This window comes from Mustela lutreola, chromosome 17, assembly GCF_030435805.1.
Source record: "Mustela lutreola isolate mMusLut2 chromosome 17, mMusLut2.pri, whole genome shotgun sequence".
Taxonomy (NCBI): Eukaryota; Metazoa; Chordata; class Mammalia; order Carnivora; family Mustelidae; genus Mustela; species Mustela lutreola.
This window is the reverse complement of record NC_081306.1, coordinates 42,318,863-42,337,512: the sequence shown is the minus strand read 5'-3', so window position 1 is coordinate 42,337,512 and position 18,650 is coordinate 42,318,863. Positions and strand designations below refer to the sequence as shown.

At 52.4% G+C, this 18,650-nt stretch overlaps 1 protein-coding gene across 7 annotated transcripts in view; it reads right to left on the bottom strand.

Moving 5' to 3' along the window:
* CUX1 (cut like homeobox 1) overlaps positions 1 to 18,650 on the bottom strand; it is a 354,242-nt gene that overhangs the window by 92,615 nt on the left and 242,977 nt on the right. For all 7 annotated transcript variants that reach the window (XM_059155149.1, XM_059155150.1, XM_059155147.1 and 4 more), the window contains exon 9: positions 13,118 to 13,166. In XM_059155149.1, the coding sequence (XP_059011132.1) occupies positions 13,118 to 13,166 (49 nt within the window). The remainder of the gene's footprint in view (positions 1 to 13,117; positions 13,167 to 18,650) is intronic.

Genomic DNA, 18,650 nt, shown 5'->3' with positions numbered 1-18,650 from the left:
GCCCTGGGCACTGCTGGTGGCCGTCCACCCTGCTTCCCCCGGGGCGCTTGGAACTTCGCTCCGTCTAATTCAGGCCAGGCCTGTCCCCGCTCACAGGGCTGCCTCCCACCCTCTGCTCCAAAACCAATCTGGAACGGCCCGCCCGGCGAGGTGGCAAGGCTACCGGCGTGGCGACGGGGGCAGGGGTGATTCCCTTTCCAAGGTTTTCTGATAATCGTGTCATTATTCCTGAAAAGTTTACTCTTCTCTTTCTAGTCGGTGAAGCCGTTGGGCATAAAACCTCCAGAGCTCTGCCAGGAATGAGGTGTATTTGACATATTTCTCGCCTCTCGGACAGGCAAGAAGATTTCTTAGCCTGGTGGAGAAGCTGTTTCAGTGGCAGCCAACGAGGCTGTGCAGCCACCCTGCCCCGCCTGGCGATGCCGGCTTGGCGCGGTTCCAGAAACACCGGAGCGCGGGCAGGCCCAGGCAGCAGCCACATGGCAAGGCTCTCATACGGGCATTTCGCCGTGTGGGCCCAGCTCAGGGGACACAGGATCCCGCTGTTGAGGATTTTCTCCTCGGCTGGTGGGAATTCTCTGGAGCTTCAGCACTTGACTCAGTTTCCAAGTTCACGTTGGGAGTCACTCTGCAGCCTATCCACGGTGGTCGCAGTCTTCTACCACATTGGGCTTGACCTGGTGACTTTGGTGCAACTTTTTGATTGGTTAGGATCTGTGCAACTTGTTTAGGGATCATGCCCGAGGGGATGCTTTTATAAAAATAAAAGCACATGATGGGGTGCCTGGGTGGCTCAGTGGGTAAAGCCTCTGCCTTTGGCTCGGGTCCTGATCTCGGGGTCCTGGGATCGAGCCCCGCATTGGGCTCTCTGTTCAGTGGGGAGCCTGCTTCCCCCCCACCCCCTGCCTGCCTCTCTGCCTACTAGTGATCTCTGTCAAATAAATAAAATCTTTAAAATAAAATAAAATAAAAGCACACGAAAGGGGCGCCTGGATGGCTCAGTGGGTTAAGCTGCTGCCTTCAGCTCAGGTCATGATCTCAGAGTCCTGGGATCGAGTCCCGCATCGGGCTCTCTGCTCGGCAGAGAGCCTGCTTCCCTCTCCCTCTGCCTGCCTCTCCATCTACTTATGATTTCTCTCTGTCAAATAAATAAAAAAAAAAAAAAAAAAAGCACACGAAAGAAAAGGAGTTGAGGTCATCTGTGCGGCTGAACAGGCACAGAGAGGATCAAAACTAAAAGTGGTTTGAAGGGCCAGGAGCAGACGCCGGTAGGCAGCTGGGGGGGAATTAGTTCCTACGGTTGTAAATTTAGTCTCATCGTTGGCAGCTGAGGCAGGAAAAAAAGAAGGGGTGCTGTGCTGGGTCCACCCCGTGCTGTCACTCGTGCGCAGAGGGCCTCCTGGCTTCCTGGGGACCACAGTCCCACCAGACGGAGTTGTGTTTCGAAGAACAGGCATGAGTGACGGCAGGCGGGCGGCTCTGGAGTTTTCTGACCAGGAACGCCAGGAGACAGCCATCTCCTTGTTTCCGCGGGGCGGGCTCCCTCGCCCCTCCCTGCCCCTCGCGGAGGCCAAGCCTGGGAGGCCCGAGGCCAGGGTTCTGGCTGGCGGCTGGCGCTGCCCCAGGGCTGCTGCTGACTTTCTGTACTTCCCTGGGAAGCCAGAGTCGGTGCTGGCAGCCGGGGGAAAAGTGAAGCAGGAGGGCACCCGACGAGCGGGGACACTGCCTGCCTCTGGCGGGAGCCCTGACCAGAAGCGCAGATGCAGCCCAGCTGCTGCGTGAGGCCTCACGGGCCTACTGAGGCCCAAGGAGGTACCAGGAGTCCAGGGCCCGACAGGGCCCACCACAGGGGGACAGGTGTCCAGTCATGTGGACTATTAAGGCCCCTGCTAGGCGCTGCCTCGGGTGGTCATTGCTCCTTCCTCATGTCAAGATGGAAGACTTCTTCGGGAAAGATGACCAGAGGCCGCGGCAGGGCTCCAGCGGTCGGCAGGCAGGCAGGAAGCAGCCAGCAGCACTTTGGTGTACGAAGTCTTCCATCAGTCAAGCTCCAAAAAGCAGTGCTGAGTCCCACTCATGTGACACTGGCTGGCCCAAGGCACAGTTTTGTTATCTCGGGAAGGGGAGCCTGAACTGTGGGTCCGGGGGGGTGTCCTCATCTGAAAACGAGGCCCACGGGGACCTCCTGGCCTCCACCTGCCTCCTCAGGGCTCCCCAAGGGCTCCAGGAAGGGCAGGAAGGAATCTTTCCCTCAACGCAGCCCCTGAAGGAGAACACATTAGAAGGCCGACATAGGATGCTGACAGCTATTTCCAGACCTTAAAGTCTGAAAAATCTGATTCATAAAATATGGAGGAGGCACGGTGCGGTGGGCCAGGGAGCGCAGGCAAAGGCTCGAGCCTCGGGCAGCTGCAGCTGGCGGGGCGGGCGAAGGCCCGGGGGAAGGCCGGTGAGGCCCGTCACAGGCTGGCGTGAGGCGCAGGGCCCGGGTCCACGCAGGGGGCTGTGGTCAGGCATTGTCTAGGGAGGCGGGTTTTCGCTCTCCCCAGAACCAGGCTTGAGACCTGATGGAATCCAGGCTCTTCCCAGTTTACCCATTTCAGGTGTAGTCCCTGGTTTTAAATGGTCGGTGTGGGTATCTGATCCTGGCTTCTGCCCAGCTTGGCCCTGGTCTTTGTGTCTTGTCCCCTTCTGTATGTGTGGCCATGAAAGCCCAGGCCGGGGGCCACCAGTGATGAGTGAGCCCCTCCAGGGACCGAGCGGCCACATGAGTTGGCAATGGGCTGAGCCTCCGGGTAAAACCAGGGCTTCCCAGTAGGTGGGAACCGGCTGGGAACATGAGTCCATCAGCAGGCAAGCCCTCCTTCTATGATTTCGCTAAAGCTATGGGAACAAATGTCTACAGGTTTAGTGGATTTTAACAACACACATTAATTATCTGATACTTCTGGAAGTCGAGTCTGCAGTGGGTCTCACTAGGCTAGGATTGCGGTGTGGGCAGGGCTGCACTCCCATCTGAGGCTCTGGGGGAGAATCTGTTTTCCTGCCATTTCCGGCTCCTGGAGGCCACCCACATTCCCTGGTGCATGGCCCCTCCGTCCACCTTCAAAGCCGGCTCACCGCTCTGATGCGGGCTCTTCTGCGTCTGAGGACCCTGTGGTTACACGAGGTCCACTCACACGCTCCCGGGTCGTCTCCCCACCTCAAGGTCAGCTGTTAAGATCCTTAGCCTCTGCCAGGGACACTAATGTATTTGCAAGTCCCGGGGTAAGGAGGTGGCATCTCTGGGGGCCATTTTTCTGGCTACCATACTCAAGGTACAAGTAACACCACATTTGGACAATTTCGAGAAGAAGGCACACTCTCCTGGGGGATGACCTCCCGGCCTGCTCTCCACAAGGCCCTGTACTCTGGAAGGAGAGCAAAAAGAGAGGGTAGGCTAGCGAGGCCAACAAATGAGCCTTCCAAAGGGACAGGCTCCATTGCTCTGGAAAGCACACAGCCACCTCGTGGTCCTCTTTCCAAATCAAACCCACACACGACCCCAGAGAACAGCCAGAACCCCAGAGGTCACCCCACTTCAGTGATGTTATAGAAGAGAGATCAGGAAGGCCTACTACAGGCCAGAGAGGAGTCCCTGTGCCCTGTGTCCCAGGCTGGCCTTGTGCCGGTGACCGGAGTCCGTGTTTAGATCCACCTAGCTCTAAGACCTCCAAGTTAGGGCAAATTAGGACGCGGTTAGAGAGATACTAGGTCACCTGCCAACCTTATGAAACTCTCCATGCGATCAGGACACCCTAAAACATCACACACCTCCCAACCCAGCGGCCTATATCCCTTTTCAGATATTAGTTTGGCTCCCCGAGACCCAAAGCCTTAGCTAAAACAGTAATCATCATATCATCATCATCGTCAACATGCCCAGGAGTTGGGCCCATCACCTACTGGTACATCTGCTTATTTTATGTAGAAGAACTGGAATCTCAGAACCTTTAAATATCTACAAATATGGCAGAATCTTATAAAAAACCACCTAGAATTAAAATGGCCATCAGGAAGAACATTCCAGTTAGAGAAGATCACTTAAGCAGTGTACTTGAAAGCAAGGGCTCCCAAATCAAACGAACCCAATGGGGATACCTGTTTAACTGGCAGGCAGAAGTCTCCAAGAGGCTTTAAAATTCCAGAACAGTTTCATTGCAAGGTGCATTGCAAAAGGCTAGTTAATCAGTGAATACAGGTTTATCTACTTTGGGCTTCCCTTTACAGAGGAACTAAAGATACTGCGGTCAACCAGTAAGACACGTTTTGTGCCACACTGAAAACTTACTATGAGAAACCTCGTTTCTAGAAATTATACAACGTATCTATATACTTGCCAAGCCACAGGGCATTGATGTGAAAGTTCAGGCTTACTTTCTTCTTTGTTTCCACTAGATATTAAAGGTTCCTAATGGCTAAAAATTCTAATATAGTTAATGAAACTACTAGAAATAATAAAGGAAACATCATATGTAAGGAAAGTAAGATGGGTGTCTTCAAAGAAGGTGTGAGGACTGGAGAGGCATATGCGTTGAGGGAAAAGAAAATGATTTTGTCTTAAAGTGAGGCTATTTACTTCAGAATGGGTAAGAGGAAGAAACAGGGCAAAACCTGAATGTAAAAAAAGAAAAGTTGTAGACTTGTGGAAATGAGATCTTTGGAAAGAACTTTCACGTGTGGTCAAGCTAGCTAAAATTAGAATACATGTAATATATTTTGATGTTAAATGGTTTTTAACTTCAAAATTGATCTGGTGCAACATTAGTGTTTGGTTTTCTTTTCTTTTTTAAAAAAATATATCTTATTTTTAAGGAATCCCTTTACCCAATGTGGCGCTCAGATTCACAGTCACGTGCTCTACTGACTGAGCCAGCCAGGCGCCCTGGTTCTCTCTTTGAGAAGGACAGAGTTTTCTGGAACTACTGGTTTGCTCTTGATAAAAGACTGTAAAAGGTCTTCTTTACCTTTTAAGGAACCTGCCCGGAAAACAAAGATTTTTTGTCTGGTTAAAATAATTTCCCAAGTCTTTGTCAGGTCTTTGATTTCTTCTTCTTCTTCTTCTTCTTTTTTTTTTTTTTTTTTTTAACATACATACACTCATTCATTCATTCATTCATTTATTTGACAGACAGAGATCACAAGTAGGCAGAGAGGCAGGCAGAGAGAGAGAGGAGGAAATAGGCTCCCTGCTGAGCAGAGAACCTGACACAGGCTTGATCCCAGGACCCTGGGATCATGACCTGAGCCCAAGGCAGAGGCTTAACCCACTGAGCCGCCCAGGCACCCCAGGTCTTTGATTTCTTAAGAAAGCGGTCTTCTCTACTAAAAGAGCTAAGGATTTTTTTTTTTTTTCCCCCCCAAACAAGTATTTAACTTTCGAATTTGCCTTCAAGGTCTTCAGTTGTCACTATGGTTAAACAGAGGAGTAAGTATTGTGTCATAGTGACCTATGATTCTATTTGACCAAGTGTTCTAAAATTCTTTGATATTTTTTGACAAACTTCTGTGCTAAATGAAGTCTTTTTGACTTTGAACTAACTTTGAGATTTTTCCGAGGGGTCCTTGGACATCTCAAAGGATTTGTTCTCTCACCTTATAAAAAGGGAGATGTTAAAAGAAACTCGGCTTATTTGGTTTGTTAAATCACATGGGAAACTTTATACTGAGTCTTCTTTATGCTGCATTTGTATAGTTACATTAAGTGTTTTTAGAAATTGTGTGAAATTCCTAGGAATCTGATTTGTCCTGGTATTATGTCATGATTCCAGTCATTATCTTAAAATGTCATCCCTCACAGAAATGACTACAATTCCTTATCAAATGAACTGTCAGCAGATCTTTAACAATGCACATTTTAAAGTCTTTGTCATTGGGGCACCTGAGGGGCTCAGTCAAGTGTCTGCCTTCGGCTCAGGTCGTGATCCCAGGGCCCCGGGGATCGAGCCACACGTCACGTCAGGCTCTCTGCGTGGTGGGAGCCTGCTTTTCCTTCTCCCTGCCGCTTCCACCTTGCTTGTATTCTCTTGTCAAAAAAATAAATAAACAAATAAAATCTTAAAAAAAAAAAAAAATAAAAAGTCTATGTCATTTACAGAGTTACTGTTTTACTCAGATGCTTTTGCAAAAGTTTCCCTACAAAAGTACTTCGTCTTCATGGGGTTTCATGGAAAGGACTGTGACAAGTCTGAATTTTGGATAACCAAGATCATTAAACTGAACTGGGTGAGAATTCCCAGAACTTACGGGAAAAACAAACCAACAAAAAAGCAACCCAAAAAACCCAACTGGGTTCAAGCAGAATGAGGGTTAGTAACAAGTAAATGGATGAGCGGAGGAGGGTAACTATAATTCTTACGGCTTCTTGTTTGAAACACTGATGCTTCAAACAGCGATTTGGCAATGTTTACGTTCTTAAACAAAACTGGAACATTTACTTTTTCTCCCAACCTGATCCCTCTAAAGCTCAGAAACTACTCTTTTCACGGCAATATAGTCAGTTTTTGTGTAACTTCAATGAGAAATGTGTTCTCCTTATGACAGGACACAGCTGGAAATATTGGGAATATTACCAAGGGTTTGTCCTACTGGTCCTATTTGAGAGAAATGCAGACTTGGATAGACCAGACAGCTTTAAGGAACTAAGGCTGACTTTCTGGGGCCATTGAAGAAGGGCTGGTTCTTTGCTTATGAGGTGCCAGCTTTGAAAGCATGGAGGAGCTGACATGGTCAGTCACTGTTCTTGCTGCACTTATATAAATAATCAGGCCAAGTTGAATGTAAAATTACTCCTACTGTGATTTTCTGTAGTAAAAAGTGAATAGGGGTGACTGCAGAAAGAAAATCCTGTAACTGTCTTTGAAGTTTTAGGATAAAACCTATAAACTGGACTGGATCTTGAATTCTTCTAGTTTCCTCATATCTGGCCACGACTCTGGAAACTCATGCTTCCAATTTTCTCCCACCCTTCTTCTTCTTCTTTTTTTAAAAAAGATTTTATTTATTTATTCGATAGACAGAGATCACAAGTAGGCAGAGAGGCAGGCAGAGAGAGAGGAGGAAGCAGGCTCCCCGCTGAGCAGAGAGCCCGATGCGGGGCTCAATCCCAGGACCCTGAGATCATGACCTGAGCTGAAGGCGGATGCTTTAACCCACTGAGCCACCCAGGCGTCCCTCTCCTACCCTTCTGATTTGGGTTCCCGAGGAACAAAGACTGCCCTTGAATCTCCTTGGAAGGGAGAAGAGGTCCTCCTCACTGCCCAGATGGCAGGCAGACTCTAGGGACCTAAAGTGGCTACAGATGTCATTGCTCAAGGAGGCTCCAGCTGACGGCTGGTCTTGGTTGAACGCTGAGACCTTCTGCATGGAATGACTAGGAAGAGAGGCAGCTAACATCAACTTGGGCTGCTTCTCCCCAAGATGCCGAAGACCTCACACTTGAACTGAACATGATACCTTTTCTTGTTCCCTTTTGTTCCTTGACTCTGGGGTTAGCCCGGGAAGACAACACCAACATCCATATCTCCCAGGCCACCGCTAGGAGTTGGGTAGCCTTTGCCTTTCAGACTGCTGGATTTGTCGTAAAGAACTCCCACCTGTCCATTAACAGCGCCACCTTAGTGGGAACGCTCTGTGCCCGGACAGGGCTCATCTTTGCCTGTGGCGGTTACCATTCTACCTGGGCCTGTGCCAATCTGGCTGGCGGGTGTATGCCTGGGCAAGGGCTCTTGGGTTATCCAACGTGCCCCTAACTGTGTGCAGATGGAGATGGATCACTGCAGCCTCCGAGTTTCGAGTCAGAAAGGACCTACCTACTGGGAGGCATTGGTGATTTAGGATTGGCTTCCTCTGGCCAGGCCCTCCTTCCCGGGTTAGCAGTAAATGCCATGAGGTTACGACCAGGGACCTCTCCTTAACTCCTGAAAGCACCGGGGGATCCATCGCCAAAGCAACGGCCACTCAATAAAGACCCTTAGAGTCTCTGGCCAAGGTTGTTTTTGGCCAGAGAAGGGATGATGGGAGAGGCCTTGCTTCTCCTGGCTGAACAAGGTAGGGCCTGTGCTGGGACCAACACCCCTTTATTGCACCTGGGGTGACGCTTCTGAGAAAGCAGAAGTGTCTCTACTCTTGTGCGCAGAGACACTGGGCAGGCTTCCAGGCTTACAAAGGGGACTCTTCCAACGGGATAGCTCTTTGACTTATTTGATTTTGAATCGTTTGGGTCTTGGGGACCACGGCTCCAAAGTGCGCTCTGGATACTGGGAATAATCCCGCTTATAATATTCACTATAACCTCCTTGGTGCGCTGTATTCTCTCAAAAGCTTTAAATGCAGGCTCGAGGCCACGAACCGTCAAGCGAATGATCTCAAGAGTGGAACGTCAGAACGACTCCGCTAAGAAACGGCGAGCCTGAAGTCGTGACCCCGTGACCACCACAGGAATTCCACAAAAAACACTGGGATCTGGGAATATCACACAGAAGATCAGCAGTAACGCCTTCAATTTTGACCACGTCTCTCACTTAGTCTGAGAGTCGGATCAAAAGGGAACAACTGTTAAAAGAGAAACAACAGGCTCCAAATGGGAGTCCCTTGTGCCAAACCCCATGTCAGCAAAACCGAGACGGAAGACCTAACCTAATTGCAGAGTCAGCCTCTCCCGGGAAAGGGACTTTTAACCCGTCGATCTGGAATTTCCTGGTCAGCGCTAGTGAGGTCATCTGTCCGAGAGAGCCCTCCCGGCCCCTGTACGAAGGCACCCGCCTGAGACAATCAGCTCTTTCCTCGTCCTTCCCTTTTCTCTTTTCTTTTTAATATTTTATTTATTTATTTGACACAGAGAGAGAGAGATCACAAGCAGGCAGAGAGGCAGGCAGAGAGAGGGGGAAGCAGGCTCCCCGCTGAGCAGAGAGCCCAACTCGGGGCTCGATCCCAGGACCCTGAGATCATGACCCGAGCCGAAGGCAGAGGCTTAACCCACTGAGCCACCCAGGCGCCCCTTGTCCTTCCCTTTTCTGCCTACAGAAGACTTCCATTCTGTACAGGTCCTCGGAGCTCCTTTCCGTCCGCTGGATGGGCTGCTGCCCGATTCATGAACCGCTGAATAAAGCCGATTAAGAGCTTCAAAATTTATGCAGTGGATTTGTTTTTTTTTCAGCAGTGTTCTCTCAGATGTGTGAATTACCACCCTCATTCTGTAGATGGGGAAACACCCCAGGAGCCTAGGGGTTCATTCCAGGCCACATGGCTTGGAAGTAGGAGATCTGGGATACAAAGCCAGCTGTTCCCCACTGGAACCCAGAAACCTTGGTCCAAGCAAGCACCGTGCCTTGCTGGGAGTTCCTGTGGCTCTTTTCCTCAGGGGGGAGGGGGTGAAGCTGTGCTTCAAGCTGATGGTCCCCCCAACTAGGGCAGCCTCCTCCGTCAGATCAGGCAGGTTAGCAGGAGGAGGGCCACTCACAAAAAGGACCTTCTCCTGCCCCCGGCTGGGGCTCTGTGCTGCCAGCAGCTCCCATCAGGGCTGATCGGAAAGGTGCGCGGGTGAGGGTACAGCTGGCCGAGTGCTAGAGTGGCCGAAGCCCCCAGGTGGCTTTCCACGGTCGCAAGGCGCAAAGCCGGGGCTTCTTATTTACCACGCGGTCTTCAAAGCTCTGAATCATCACGGCCACCAATTAAGGAGGTGAGTATGAAGGCAAGTGCCTTGAAGTTTGACGAACAGGTGCAAATGAGACCCCGAGCTGTCGGCCGCGGACTGCTCTTCCACTTTTGCACAATAGAAACACAAGTGCTGTAGCCGTAAAACAGCTTCAGGTCTCAGTAGAACATTCTGACTATAAACCTAGTGCAAAAATAATGTTATATGCCAATGAACTAGTAAATTGCTCCTCCTGGGGATTTCCCTTGATGGGAAAGGCGGCTGAACCAGATGTCTGGCTGCGCCTGCACAGGGCGCGCGGCTCCTTCGTCCCCCTCCTCCTGCCCTGTCGCCGCCGCCTTCTCTCTGCTGGGGCCCGCCTCGCTGCAGGCCCCGAGTCATCCCTGCCCTGAGGTAGCACGACAGCTGCTCTCCTGGCTTCCAGTTGTTCCACTCCCGACTGTTCTCTGATGTTCCGCCAGGGGGATCCTTCTAGAACACAACTCTGACGTCTCACTCCTGCCCAGGATTCTCCACCATGCTCAGAAAGAGGCCTTCCACGCAGAGGCCTGACGTTCAAAGCCCTCCCCCAAACCTGGATCTAGGTCCCCTCCTGTAGGCCCACTTTCCCACCCTGCACCTCCATACTTTGGCTTTATGGAATGGCCCAGAACGCTCAGGGCTCACCCTGCCCTTCTGTGCCTGCCTGCATTGCTGTCTTCCTCCTGACCACAGAGTCAAGTGCAATCCCTCCTCCTGTTCCCTCTGTGTTTGATCCCTGACCTCAAACCCTCAGCAAGGGCTGGGCCGCACCTCCCTTCACAGCTCCGGGGGCACACAGGTCTGGGCATCTCTGGAGAGCCAGGACTGACAGAAGGCTTCTCTAATCAAGACTAAGACCAGCCTCCAAGTGTGTCCATGACCATGAAAAATCCTGACTCCTTCCCTGGGCCAGGCCTGGAGAGCTACGGGACAGGATCCATGATGTCCCCACCCGAGGGCCTTCCCCTTTGTGACCGTGTCACATCCCAAGTTCCTGCAATTATTCCTCTGGTGCTTGGTGTCAAGCCCCAATGTCTTCTTTCCCTTGTTCCCCAGAGATCAGGAATGTCCCCAAACCTCCTGATTTCTTTTGTTGTTAGGGTCCCTTTCCGGTCCTGGCTGTGGGGTGGAGCCCGAGTGGTACTCCACGTCCCAGGTGTCCTCATAGTGTGCTTTCCAGAATATGTTATAATTCCCCGGGCATGGACTGGTTGCTGCAGATAGGCGCAGAACTCCACCTCCTTCATTCTAGAAACTCTACTTCTATGAATGCAGCCTGAGGTTGCGTTCATTTCTCCGGGCAGCCACATCAGGCTCTAACTCACCCTGTGCTGTCCGTGAGAACTCACCGATGCTTCTCCCATGCCCATTGCGCTGGTATTTCCCCAGCACGGGACTGTACAATTCTCCCACCAAATACACGCTTCTCCAGCAACTACAGATTCATCTAGGTTCCTACTTTGTACTCGGGCATTTTAACCTCTAACCCTCCGAGCAGTCGTGCAGAGGAAGTACCAGTTATCATGCCCTTCCTTTCTTTCTTCTGTTTTAAAAAAGTTAAAACATTTTAATTATGGCAAAATACACAGAACATACACCATCTTAACCAATTTTCTAGCATCTGCTCCAGCACTGTTAATTAAGGACATCCACGCTGTCGTTCAGCTGATCTCCTCAAGTTTTTCATCCTGCAAAGCTGAAACTCTGTACCCACTGAACAAGCCTCAGCCTCCCTCGCCCGGCGCCCGCCAACCGGGATTCCGCCCTCTCCGTGACTTTGACTCCTCTCTCCTGTAGCGTGTTCGCAAAGTTCATTCTTTTCCTTTTCTTTTCTAAAGAACTACTAGCGGGCCACACAACCAGCACACACAGGGCTGGGACCTGAACCAAGGGGTGGCCCCTTTCTCCGCAGTCCCGCCTGGTGTCTCCCAGGACGGAGATCCGGCCAAGCGGCCTTCAACACTTGGAGAGGCACGCCAACTTGGCCAAACTTCTTCAGTACCTGGGGACTGCCGCAGAGCCAGTACGGACAGTCCGCTCGATCTCCCCAGCCTGCGGCTGTCTGGTGCACAAACCCGGAGCTGAAACCCCAAAGCACCGTCAAAAGGAGAGGCGCGCTCGAGACTGGCCAGGAACAATCATGGATGCTCAAAGAGCAACGGGCTGACGGGAGTGGGTGAACCTTTCTAGGACCTCCTTCGGAGCTAAGGCCTTTGCAAAGTTGAGCAGCGCCAAGTCAGTACGAAGGGGCCAAGTCAATTTGTTTGCAACTGAAGGTAAACAAATGCTAAAGCACTTTGGGGAGGTGAAGGGGAAGCAGCGCTGGGCAGCGAGGAGCTGTGCGGACACGGGTGCGTCTGGGAGCTGAGAGGGTCTGAAGAAAGCCAAAGTGACGTCTGTTTGCGTCCCGGGTTCTGAGGGTGGCCGTGAGGAGCGCGGGCTCCAATCCCGGCTCCGCACCGGACCAGCCACTGACCTGTTGTTCCCCTGTCTGTAAAGTGGGAGTCTTTAGAGCAGCAACCCGGGTGGGCTGCACGGAGGGCTCAGAGGCTCAGTGCCTGGGATGCGCTCAGAGGAAAACCAGGCACAAGTCGCTCGAGAGCCATTGGCCCTTCTTGCGACGGACAGGGCCACTAATACACAAAGATTCCACCTGAGACAAAGCGCTAAGCTTTCCTGCGACTGTGGCCACAGCCTGGCGCCTTCTGAGGCCGAGAAAGCGATCTCAGTTTTGACTCTTTCTCCCCACGAATAGAGGAGCTAAGCGGGGAGACTCTTTTCAAAGCAGCAGCACCGTTCGCTAAAGCGCAATGTTTTCCTTCCCCGGGGCGGTGTCCTCGGGGAAGAAGTTAGGGGTTCTGTGTTTGTGTGGGGGGCAATGTTCCAAGTAGCTGAGTATTTATTTATTTATGTGAGGAGGCCCCATGCCCCGTGTGGCACCCGATGCGGGGCTTGACTCATGACCCTGAGCTCAGGATCTGAGCTGAGATCAAGGGTGCGACGCTTAACCGACTGAGCCCCCCAGACCCCCCGGCGGCTGAGTGTAGAGCCGCCTTGTTTTGTGCTGGACACAGTGCCAAGCACGTTGCCCAAGGCCCCTGTGACTCGCTGGTATGGCTGCCGTGGCACCACAGTCGGTCATTTGAGAAACGGATTAAGGACAAGGAAAAGCAACAGCCACTGTGTAGTCACCGAGGGAGTCTGGGATGCTGGGACCACAACCGAACACTCTGCCAAGGGACCTTCCACATGCTTCCCATGACATTGGGAAACATCGACATTGACAATCACACGTAAAAAATACGAGAATACCAGGCCTTCGAACTTAAGACGCATCTAGCGAGACGACATACGTGGCTATGTTGTTAGGATTTTTAAGCCTGAGGCCGTGAAACATCCTACCTGGTTTGCTCTTTCAAGGTCCGTCATGATCATTTCAATTTCGTCGGCCCTAGAAAGGTGAGAGAGAGAGAGAGAGAGAGAGCCGTTAGTGGGCAGTGGGCGGGCTCGGGGTGACCACGGTTCCCAGCTCAGCACAATGACCTGCCCCCTGGACCTGTGAGGGGCTCTGCTGCCCACCTGGAGGAGGTGTGCTTGTGTTGTAGGAATGGCCACCCTGCCCTTGGGGGTTCCAATCTCACTGGGGAGACAGAGTCACTGAAATACGAAATAGAGTATGTCCTACCGGGAGTTTGAACAGAGCGCCCTGAAAAACCAGGAGGCAGAAAATTCTCGGGGGAGGGAATCTGGGGAGGCTTCAAAGGAGGGGATGTGTGAACTGGGTTTCGAAAGACGAACAGAAGTCTGCCAGGGTGGGGCGAGCCACAAGAACGGGGAGAAGGATGTGGCAGGATGGAGATGGAGGCTGGGGGACCCTGTAGTCGGCTCTGCGAACCACCCAAGTTCACGGCCTTCACCTGGCTGGCTCGTGCACGTGGAGCCGCTAGGGTCTTTTCTCCCTTTTTCTGTTTTCAAAGTTCTCCTTTGAGTCATCTGAAGGCAAATATATGACTCCAACATATAACATCATGAGAGAGAGAGGAACACTGAGTTCTAATAAAGGCCTAATTTCTTTATTAGCAGAAGGGTAGAACGGGCTACTGTCAGGGCCCCATCTTCTACGGGACTGCTCCCCATGGCCCATCAGGAGGCCAAGGCTGAGAGTGGCCGCCACCCAAGGAAGACTCAACGGGGTCATGGCAGCAAGGGAGCCCAATGTCACAGCCACGGATCCTTGCTGGGATTCAGGGGCCCCCCAGTCCATCTCCAAGGAGACCTACAGGCCCCTGTGCCCTCCCTGGTGCTCTACACCAGGCCCTTCCATGAAGCTCTACCCACCACCCACCTCGGCCCACCCCTCAGCCCCAGGGCCCTGTGCTCCGACAGCTCCCACCGCCCGTGAGGCTGTAAAGAAAGAGCCTTGGACTACATGATCTCCCTGGCTTGCCCTCCATTCCGGGGACCGCATCTCCTACTTCTGCCCCCACCCCCAGCACTCTCCAAAGCCTCCTGATGGCTCCATCTCCTGAAGGAAATAGTCCAGTCCCTCCCCTCCCCGCACAGGTTTGAGTAGACAGGCTAGAGGGGCGGTCCTGACAGGTTAAAGGGGCGGTCCCCACACAATGGGAACTTTTGAAGGCTGGGCTGCGTGTCTCCTGCACCCTCATCTGTGCCGGTGCAGGGCTTGGCTTCTGGCTAGAGACTGGGGTCCTGGAGGAAGCGTGTCCTGCCAGCGGCGGGCCAGTCTTCCCCCTGGGCCAGCTTGGGGCCCCTGGAACAGGCCCAACTCTGAGCAGGTCCTTCTGTCCCTGAAAGCTGCTTGTGTGGCTCTCATCGGCGCCCAGCCTTCACATCAAGAGTTGGCTAAACCGGACTCGGGCCCTGGCTGCGCTGGTTTTGCTCTTCGCTGCGCCCAGTGCTCCCTCTGGCCCCGAGGCCCTTCCAGACGAGGCAACCATTTCAGATCCCAGCAGCCTGAACTGGGTAACAGAGGCCCCGTGATCAGGTTCCGTGCTCATTAGACCTGTTTGAAACAGTATCCTGCTTCCAGCTGGGCCTGAACAAAGTCTGAAACAACTCTTCAAATGGCCTCGTGAAATGAAGCTGTGTTTAGGGGAACTCTGTAAAGAAGACCCAGTCTGGGCCCCTGCCGTGAAGTGCTGGGGGTGGGGTGGGGGGCGGGGGGCGGCGACATTAGGAACCGCCTCACTAGGCAAACCTCTAAGACCTCTTGGAAAAGCCTCAGTACTGCAGAAGGGAGTCTGCGGACTCCTAAAGGGCAAAGAATCAATTGAAGGGTGAAGGTCTTAAACCGGACAGAGGCTTCCAACCAGGTGCAAAACTTCGCTGGGCTCAAGGTGAAAGAATACGTTAATGGCCTTGTCCCAAGGCAAATGCCATTAAGCACAGTTTGGAGCTTTAGTCAGACAGTTAATCATCGCTGTGTTTACAAAATCCGACCTACGGTGGATTTCCTCGGCCACCACCGGCAGAGCTCACGTACTCCGTTATCCCATGACCATTTCCTAGCACCTGCCAGTGTCCGCGCCCTGGTCGGGGACTCCACAACAGGATGGGCCTGTAGACACACAGCTCCTGCCCCGTGTTTGTGGGAGACGGCGGGAAGGCATCACGGCCGGCGCCAGGAACCAGAGCTGCAGGCCGCCACGCCTCAGTTTCCCCCTGGGCAGATCCAGGGAGCCTGACGCTCAGTTGTCGGTCTGCAGGGCAGAGGCCTGCCTGGAAGGAGCCGGGATCCTGAGCCTGTGGCAGGGAGGCTGTCCTGCGGGGTCCTCTGTGGGCCCCCATCTCCTTCCTTCCCTCCGCAGCACGCAACCTTGGCTTTGCACCTGCTGTTTCTTTGGCCGTTCCTGCTGCCTTCCGGCTTGTTCTTCCATTCGACCCGGATAGATGCAGCTGCTGTACCTGTCAACTTTCTTTGGTTCCTTAGTTTGGTGGTTCTGTTCTTCCTACTGCATTCGTTTTTTAGTTACTCCTGGTTTCTGCTCTACCTTGCTCACACCTTCCTGGTTTGCTGGAGTATGTTCCCACGCCCGTTTCGGTGCCTGCGCTCCATCTGTATGGTTTCAGATCACAGACACTGTTGGGTTTGGGGTGTGTCTTCCAGAGGGGTGTTCCCCTCTGGGGCTCACTTCCCCCTCGAGTACCAGCTACTCCTGGCAGTGCAGGCGGAGGGAGGACAGAGAGGCAAGTTCTGCTCAGTGTCTCTCAACAGGAATTCAAGAAAAGGAACACAGCAGGTGTTCAATGCATTTTGCTGCGCGTAGGGAGGACGAGGCTGGGGAGGACTCCAGGCCCCCGGAGTCCTCAGCGGTAACTCCCCTTCATCTGGAGAAGCCTCTGGCCAGGGCTTTAGTTCTCAGAGCGAGGCTGCACGAGGAGCTGCCCTTGGTACAGTCCCCCAGTCCCGGGGGCTTAGAGAGAAGGGGTGGAACTGTGGCCTCCTGGGGGTCCAGTGGCCTACTCTTGCCTATTTTCAGCCATTCCTCACTTCTTGCCTCGCTGCTGCCAGTGGCCAGGGGGCCAGTTCAGGGTCCAACAAATGCTGTAGAGAACAGAGGGTTTCCTAGGGTCCTGGCTTCATCTAGAGGCAGTGACGGGCCAGGCTGGCATGCTGCGGGCTGGGAAGTGGCAGCTGGCTCCTGCCTGGTTTGGGGAAAGGGTAGTCTCAAGAGCCTCCTCGCAAAGGCAGACTCTCAGAATTTCTTCTCAGACAGCAAATGGTTGTGGATACCCATTAATATACCGAACATCCAGAACACAGTGCATCATTTCCAAAGGATTTCAAGGCACTTATTTAAAAAAAAATTAGTCACACTAAAACAGGAAGGTGCCTTCTTGGCAGTCTGAGGCAATCCCTGGAAACGAATTTCAAGTTTTTCCATTTTCTGGTCAGTTTCACTTCGGTTACTAAGCAACCGGTAAACTGACCAAAATATCGAACCTGATAACAACTAGTGCACTTACCTTTTCATTCCGGGAGCAACTCTCAGATTTCCAAAGCTTTCAAATGATAATCAAAACACTGAGCTCTGTGGTTCAGGAAGTGTGTGTGCATGGCGGGGGGTAGCTATTCAACACTAGGCATCCTGATGAAGACAGGGCCCAGAGGGGCTGCGGTTCCCATTCACAGAACGGACCAGAAGCCATCGGAGGAGACAGTGGAAATAACCAGGGATGCTGGGAGGGAGGAAAGGCTCAGATTCGTATTTTTTAAAAGTCTGGAGGCTCATAACTGGCTTTTCCAAGGGGCACACTTCTTAAAAGGTCAATGAAGATACAACTAGCCGGCTATTTCTGTGTGATCAGGGGTGTGGCCATTGGCCGGTGTAGACGAGGACCAAGATGGCGGTTCTGGAAAGCGTGTGCTGGCGTCGTCTTGAGGACACACCTGCCACCGAGTCCACTCCCCTCCGAAGTGCTGCCCTTAGCGCCCCCCACGAAATTAATCCTACCAGACACTCTGCCCTTAGTAATACAAAAATGCCCAGAGGTTAATACCACTGGAAACATCCTCCTAGAAGGGAGTCATGAAGGCCACTGCGTGTCCTTTTGTAGCACGGGTGTCGACAATGGTTCAGAGGCTTTTCATTCTGCTCATTCTGAGTCCTGCCTGCAACAGGACCCAGAGCCCGACATTAGCCTAAAATCGTTTCTTTTCCAGAGTCTATAATAACTAAGCATATTGTTTGCTCAGCGAAACGATTATAAAAATTTGGTTCCTTCACCTTTTCACGAGCTGACAAAACAGCTTTCGCTGATCTGTTAACCCGCACTACATTATTCTCTGCTTTGGCTTCAAACGGCGGAGCATTTCTGCTTGGCCTGGAACATGCAGTTCCTTCAATCAGTTCCCTACAGATCATGTTGGGGTGTCCTCTGGCCTAGCACAAGATTTTCATGAGGAACTTAGAAGGACAGGGTCAGTGACAGGAGGGAAACGACTTCCACTCTAGGCCCCCGACGCTAAGGCACGGCAGTAGGGCAAGGCTGGCATGGATTTCAACTCCAAAGAATCACAGCCCCGTCAGGAGCTGTGAAAACAAAGGGCATCCACAGGGCAGCTAGAAAAGCCTCCGGGGCGCCCTTCGGGTCTGTGTGTCTCCTTGGACCCAAGTCAAAAGCCAAGAGCCTCAACATGAGATTGTGAAGTTCTTGGGCACCCAGAGAAGAAGCACTGAAAGATGAATTCTCCCCGCTTTAAACTTAATAATTCTATATGAGGATTTTATAATGGTGTATTTTTTCAGTATTACAGTGAAAATGTTTAAAAAAATTTTTTTTTACAAAGCCCTAGGATGTTTAATAAACATCCTAGGCTCCCCGCCTCCCCCAACCCGTCCCGCTCACTGCCGACCCCAGAGGCCTGGCCTTGATGGGTCTCTGCCATCAGGAAGGCGGTTACTTTTCTGACATCTTACACCCCAGGCCTGGCTCTTTGAGCACAGGGGGCAGAGGTGACGCAGAAGCAGGGCTCCCTGGACTGGGTTCAGAAAAAGAAGGTAGGAAAAGGAAAAGGAGGTAGCCAGGGGGCCAGATGTTGAGGAAGATTTCTTGGCTATGGTCTGGAATCCCCTAAATGGGGAGTGTGTGTGTGGCGGGGGAGGATTTCTCTGGAAAGGTAGCTCCCAGCCCCTGCATGGGAATGCAGTGTTACCGAGAGGAAAGGTTGGTCTGCAGAGTCTCCTGTGAGAGTCAGGGCAAGACTAGACCCAGAAAAGGCGGCACGGCGCCCTCCTCCAACACTGGCACCAGCTCGCTCTGCTCCAAGTGGGACCCCGGCACTGTCTCCTCCGTGGGGGGTGCCGGGAGAGGAAGAGACCCGAGTGATTCTGGGACAATGTGGCACAGTGACAGCCCTCCGAGGGACAGATGGACAATGTCTCCTTTGCAGACAGGAGGAGGCAGAGTTTCA